Source organism: Taeniopygia guttata, chromosome 12 (assembly GCF_048771995.1).
Source record: "Taeniopygia guttata chromosome 12, bTaeGut7.mat, whole genome shotgun sequence".
NCBI classification, from domain to species: Eukaryota; Metazoa; Chordata; class Aves; order Passeriformes; family Estrildidae; genus Taeniopygia; species Taeniopygia guttata.
This window is the reverse complement of record NC_133037.1, coordinates 15,321,004-15,327,282: the sequence shown is the minus strand read 5'-3', so window position 1 is coordinate 15,327,282 and position 6,279 is coordinate 15,321,004. Positions and strand designations below refer to the sequence as shown.

Genomic DNA, 6,279 nt, shown 5'->3' with positions numbered 1-6,279 from the left:
TTTTCTGTGTGTTTCCTTTGAATGTGAGTTGCTTTTATGCAGGACTTTGAATGATTCGATCATGTATCCCAGAGAACATTTTACTGTGTCCTGCTGTCCAGTGCTGAACCGGGTTGAGACAGAGCAGGTGGCTGTGTCTGTGTGCAACGGGCAGGAGCAGCACCAGGAGCAGCAGCAGAGCAGTGCCCGATGGCTGCCTCGGGACCTGGCATTTGGCCCTGCACTTGCTGCAGGAGTCCCTGCCCGGGTTCCCTGCTGACCCAACCTTCGCACCCATCTCAGAACCTGGGTTCCCAAGGGGGTTGCCTCAAGTGGTTGCTAGGAACCTGAGGCCATGGCTGCACCACTTTTGGCTGCACGATGCTGATGTCAGAGTGGCCATTGTGACCCGCGCAACCAAGGCCTCCAAAGGGAAGGCTGGGCTCAGGCCGTGTGTCAGTGCGACCTGACAACGGGAGGAGAAGGCAGGGCAGGGACGCTGCTGCCCAGGGACCAGAGGAGCCCCACAGCTTGGGGCTCTGGGCCTGTGCTGCAGGTTCCCCTGCCTCTCCCTGCCCAGAATCAGAGGAGGAACAGCCGAGTAGAGTGCAGCGTTCCTCGAGGCGACGACGGGGAGGAGAAGGCGGACAGGAGCAGGGCTCACGCAGGGCTCAGCAGGGAGTAGTGCCCTCGTGGCTCTGGGCCTGTGCTGCAAACTCCCCACCCTCCTCTTTCTCCCACAGAGAGAGAGGAACAGCACCTGGAGGAGACTTTTCTGGACAGGGACTCACCGGTGACGGCTGCCATGTGTGACGGGCGGCAGGAGGGCCCTGGTGCCAGGGAGCCAGGTGAGGGCAAAGCCGCCCTCCCACAGCCGGGCCCAGGGGCTCCTGTGGCAGGCGTTGTGTGGGGCCCAGAGCAGAGGCAGGGGGAGGCAGGAGCTGCTCAGCCATGCTGCGGCTGGGAGCCTCCTTCCTCCCCAAGTGGGGCCCAGCTGGGCCAGGGGGCAGCTCTTGGGACACCCGTGCCCGCAATGGCCCCTGCTCTCCAAGGCCTCCAGCCCTGCCCATCAGCCAGGCAGGCAGGCAGGGACAGAGCAGCCCTTGGGGCTGATGCTGCTGCAGCCAAAGAGCCCCGCAGAGGTGCTCATGCCCGCTGCCATTGGCTCTGTGCCCTGCAGTGTGCATGCTGTGTCGCCGTGCAGAGGCTGACCCGGACGTCTGCGGTGACAAACTGGAGAAGCGCGGGGTCTGTGCCCACGTGTACTGCCTGGTGAGTGGCTCCGGGCGCTCCCTCCACCATTGCAATGGGCAGTTCCTGCCTCTCTCTCCTCATCTGCTCCTCCCCTCTGCTGCAGTTCTTTGCCACTCTACTTTTTGCTCAAGAGGACAAGCATGTTGGACTCAAGGGATTTCTTCCTCGAGATATCCAAATTGCAGTGCGGCGGGCGGCACAAAAGGTGAGAGCCTGATGCAAGCAGGGAGATTTGTGCCAGGTGAGGTTTGCCAGAGCTTAGCCCAGACGCTTGGAATGAAAGGCCTGCCCTTCTGGCCAGCTGTGGGACAAAGTCTGGCTCTCAGCAGCTGCACAGAGGCCCTGGCACAGGAGCCCAACCCTCCACCAGACGGCTCTGTGGGCTGAGACACAGCAGTGGCCACATCCTGCGCCCTGCCCGGAGCCCTGGGGCTGCCTGGGGAGGCCCCGAGGCTGCTGCTGATGGGGTTGCTTGGCTCTTTCCAGCGCTGCTGCGTCTGTGGCCAGAGCGGGGCAACCATCATGTGCTGCAAGAGGGGCTGTGCCAGATGGTTCCACCTGCCCTGTGCCAAGGACGGCGGCTGCGTCACACAGTATATTCTACATTACAGGTACCTCCTCCCCACTCCTGCTCACTCCTGGTGGAAGATCCAACATTTCTCACTTTGCCCATCCATTTTCCTCCAGGTCCTTCTGCCCTATGCACCGTCCAAAGCAGGCCGTGGAGGCGACTCCAGAGCCGGGCACCAATTGCCTCATCTGCTTGGAGCCTGTGGAGGATAGAAAGACTTTCAGAACCTTGGTGTGCCCAGTGTGCAAAAGGGCCTGGTTCCACAGGGACTGCATCCAGGTAGGAGCCCTCCCCTCAGCCCCAGGGCACAGCAGGTGCTCAGCATCACCAGGGCCTTGCTCACCCTGCTTCTGTTTGCCCTGCAGGGACAGGCCATGCGTGAGGGTCTTTTACATTTCCGGTGCCCCCATTGCAGAGTCGAGGAGGCATTCCTTCTCGAAATGTTCATACTGGGGATCCGAATCCCCTTCAGGTTGGTGTCCTTCTGCCTGCCTCACAAGACAGGAGGTGCAAGGTCTGTGCTGTGCCAGGCCCTGCCCCAGCAGTCCTGGCCCTGCCCCAGCAGTCCTGGCCCTGCCCTGTCCCGTGAGTCGGGGCTTCAGCTTCACGCACGCCTTGGAAAAGTACGGGAGGAAGAGCAGGGAGAACCTGTACCTCCGTGAGGGAAGGGCAGCAGAAACTCATCAGCTTTTCCGTTCTCCATCAGAGAGCCAACATGGGAGGACGACGATGCCTTCGCAGATCTAGGAGAGAGGCACAGCAGGTGCAATGCCAGGGATTGCCTTTACCCGGGAGGCAGGGAGGAGGCAGAGGAAGAGGGGTAAGTTGGGGAGCTGCACCTGAGGCTCTGCAGGGTACCCGTGTCACTTCAAGGGCTCAAAGAGGAAAGAACTAGAAGAGCTTGGCCGGACAATCACTTTGTCCTCAGTGTCATAAAGCCATTTGCTTCCCCAGGCCCTGGGAACTGCTCCTGTGCTCCTCCTGTGCTGCTGAGGGCACCCACAGGCGCTGCTCCGGCCTGAGAAACAGCGTACAGAGCTGGGAGTGTGACAGCTGTGCTGGTGTTGAAACGGGTATGAGGCAAAGCACCCGATGTCCCTGGGCTGGGGGCAGTGCCCAGGCTGGGCCTGGCAGAGTGCGTCTGCTCCTGAAGGGCTGGGGCTCTGCTCTGGCCAGGCTTGCCTTGGGCCTGGGTGGTCTTTGACATTCCTGCTTGTCCTTACAGCGTCCAGAGATGAGCCAGAGCTCAGTGGCCCCCAGCCGGCCAGTCAGTCAGGACGGGAGCCTGCTCACGGCTCCGCAGAATCTGAGGCCATCAGCCCCAGCTCCTGTGGCCCGGTGCCATCGGGGCTGGGTCCCCAGGCTTCATCTGCAGAGACCAGCAGCACAGCACGGCAGCAGTCTCTGCCATCTCCCTCGCTGGACACCAGCAGCCCCAGCACACCAAGGTCATTGTACAGCAGCATCCCTGAGCCTGAGGACAGGGGCCATTCCAGACATGCTGGGCCCGGCTGCAGGCACACCCGCTCCCGCCATGAAGGTCGGGCCTCCAATGGACCAGTCCGATCGAGGAGTCGCTGTGACAGGCGCAGCAGGACAAGACCAAGGACTGAGAGGCCCAGGCGAAGGGAGACACCTCCACAGGCATCCCCCAGACGCAGCCGCTCCCGCCATCAAGGTCGGGCCCAGAGTCCACCTGTCCGGTCCAGGAGTCGCCGTGACAGAAGCCACAGGACAGCAACAAGGACAGAGGGGCCCAGGCAAAGGGAGACACCGTCAGGGACATCCCCCAGACGCAGCCGCTCCCGCCTGCAGCGCCAGGGCTCGAATCAACCTCTCCGGTTCAGGAGTAACCAGGACAGGAGCAGCAGGGCAAGACCAAGGACTGGGAGGCCCAGGCAAAGGCAGACACCATCACGAGTATCCCCCAGACGCAGCCGCTCCCGCCAGATAGGTCAGGCCCAGAGTCCACCTGTCCAGTCAAGCAGTCACCGTGACAGGAGCAGCAGGACAAGACCATGGACGGAGAGGCCCAGGCGAAGGGAGACACCTTCACAGGCATCCCCCAGACGCAGCCGCTCCCGCCAGCAACGTCGGGCCCTAAGTCCACCTGTCCGGTCCAGGAGTCGCCGTGACAGGAGCAGCAGGGCAAGACCAAGGACTGAGAGGCCCAGGCAAAGGGAGACTCCATCAGGGACATCCCCCAGACGCAGACGCTCCCGCCTGCAGCGCCAGGCCTCGAATCAACCTTTCCGGTCCAGGAGTCGCCAGGACAGGAGCAGGAGGAGAGCAGCAAGTGCTGAGAGGCCCAGGCGCACGGGGACACCATCAGGGAGATCCCGCAGGAGCAACCGCTCCTGCCAGAGGCGTCGGGCCTCAACTGGGACCTCCAACAGCAGCACGTAGCCTCGTCTTTTCTTTCTAGTCCATCAGTCGCTGCCGGAAGTGAAGGTGAGAACGGTCAGTACAGGGACCTTGAGATTTGTAGGTCTGTGAGAAAACTGTATTAGCTCTTGACATTTCTACTGGCAGGAAAGTAGCCTTGTGCTAAATCCCTTGATTTCTGTCTTACCATGTATTAAGTGAAAAGTCACTTTAATGATGAGGCTAATTAAGAAGGACTCTTGTTACGGCCTTTCGATTCCAAGCTATGTTTCCCCACTGCTCACTCTTGAAAGTGAACCTCTCCTTAATGGGCTTGGATACGGTTAGGGAGACGTTCAGAGTAAGGTGGCTCTTAGGGAAGCTGTCTTTGGAAAGGTCGTGCGCTGTTTTGCTATCCTTGAACAATCTCATTTCAGTAAAGCCAAAAGGAAGAAGAAAGAAGAGAGTGAGACACTGCCTCAAGTGTCTGAAGAAATCAGACTACTGTAAGCAATACAGTAAACTGAAGAAATCAGACTACTGTAAGCAATACAGTAATCTGAAGAAATCAGACTACTGTATTGCTGCTGATTGTTTGGAGCTTCAAAGAACAAACCAGAAAAGACTGTGGAAATACCCTGGGACAAAGAGGATGCACAGGACTCTGCCCCAGGTGACCATTTTGGACCTTTGCCCAAGAACGGCACAGCTCAGGAGTAGAGTGCTTTCAAGTTTTCCTTCTTTGGAGACACAGAGGAGTTGGGCATCAAAGAAGGTAACAGCAGAACCTTTCTCACAGTGCCATTTCTAAGGAAGAGCTTCTGGCAGGCACTGTAGAGCACTGTGGTGTAAAGAAGGTCAGGATGCAGGGGATTTTCAGCAGCAGAAGTCAGTAATTAGGCAGAAGCATTTTGATCTTCATTTCTGCTTGCCAAGGCTGTGGTAGATTAATGAGAGGTAACTCATGCTTGCATCTCAGGAATTCTGAAAGGCATGCTTTGAGAAGGCATTGGGATTTTTGCTGAGTGGTGAAAAGGCTTGCTGTCATGCCCTGAATCTCTCAAAGAGGGAGAAAGGTGACACACCAGTCATATGAAGTTTCATAGAACCCAGCAAGATTTTAAAGGAAATGTGTGTTAATGTAGAGGGAGAAGCAAAATCCTGGAGTTGACCACAAGATTTGTGAACATTCTGTTTGTTACTGAATTCTATTCTTGGACCTTTAGAAAAAGGAAACTGAATGACAAATGATCATTGTGGTGTTCTAACCTTAGGTAAATGAGGCCTTATGAAAAGAAGATGAAACAACATTAAATTGACTAACAGACCTGTAGGAGAGAAAAGAAGCCATGTGAAGTTATCCAAAATATTAAAAAAACCAACGCAACAACACAAAGCAACAAGACTCACACAATTGTGCTGAATTCAGAAGGTATTCAGTGTCTTCTGAACGCAACGATAAATGTTTAAGAATACAGCAGAGATCCTGAGAACAAAGTGGAAAATCCTGGAGCCGAGATGTAGCTCAGAAAATCCGGCAGGAGCAGATTCTGTCCTTCCTACATCTGTCTTCTCCACTGTAAGTATTTGTCTTGAAAGGAGGAATCCTTCCTGATAAGTGGAGCAATAATCTGGATGTGGATTTGTTTCTTTTTTGGTGCTCTTATTGCAGAGTCTTGCCGACTTGGGACAGTAAAGCTGGTAAAAGTCACATGGCAGGAGGATTCACGTTTCCAAGACAGCAGTTCTGAGAGTGATGATGAGCCTGAGATGTGAGAAACTGAAAAGGACCAGGAAATGCAAGTTCCATTTCTATTTGTTGTCTACTTGGCTATAGTAGTTGGATGCTGCGGGAATATTAATAGCAGTACTCAGGGAAGGGGAAACTGAGATTGCACACCTCTGAGCAATGAAAGTCATCTTGGAAAACCATTTGTGCTGCCCAGAGTCAAAACTCCCAGCAGCCCATGTGATGTGAAGTTGAATATGAAAAGAGAGATGTTGAGCACAAGAAATTAACTGGCTCATTTTGGTTTGACCAACTCCAAACTGAGTTTGGCCAGAAGCCAAATACACAGTCAGTTTTCTTTTAAGAAGTGGATTATTTTTTT

At 55.7% G+C, this 6,279-nt stretch overlaps 1 protein-coding gene across 1 annotated transcript; it reads left to right on the top strand.

Moving 5' to 3' along the window:
- Positions 1-963: 963 nt before the first annotated feature.
- PHF7 (PHD finger protein 7) lies at positions 964-5,432 on the top strand. Its single transcript, XM_072934916.1, is given in 9 exon segments — positions 964-1,251; positions 1,337-1,438; positions 1,720-2,094; positions 2,096-2,137; positions 2,139-2,276; positions 2,511-2,624; positions 2,759-2,877; positions 3,030-4,255; positions 4,606-5,432. Coding segments are annotated over 8 exon segments (2,310 nt in total). The 5' UTR covers positions 964-1,012; the 3' UTR covers positions 4,211-4,255; positions 4,606-5,432.
- The last annotated feature ends 847 nt before the right edge of the window (positions 5,433-6,279 follow it).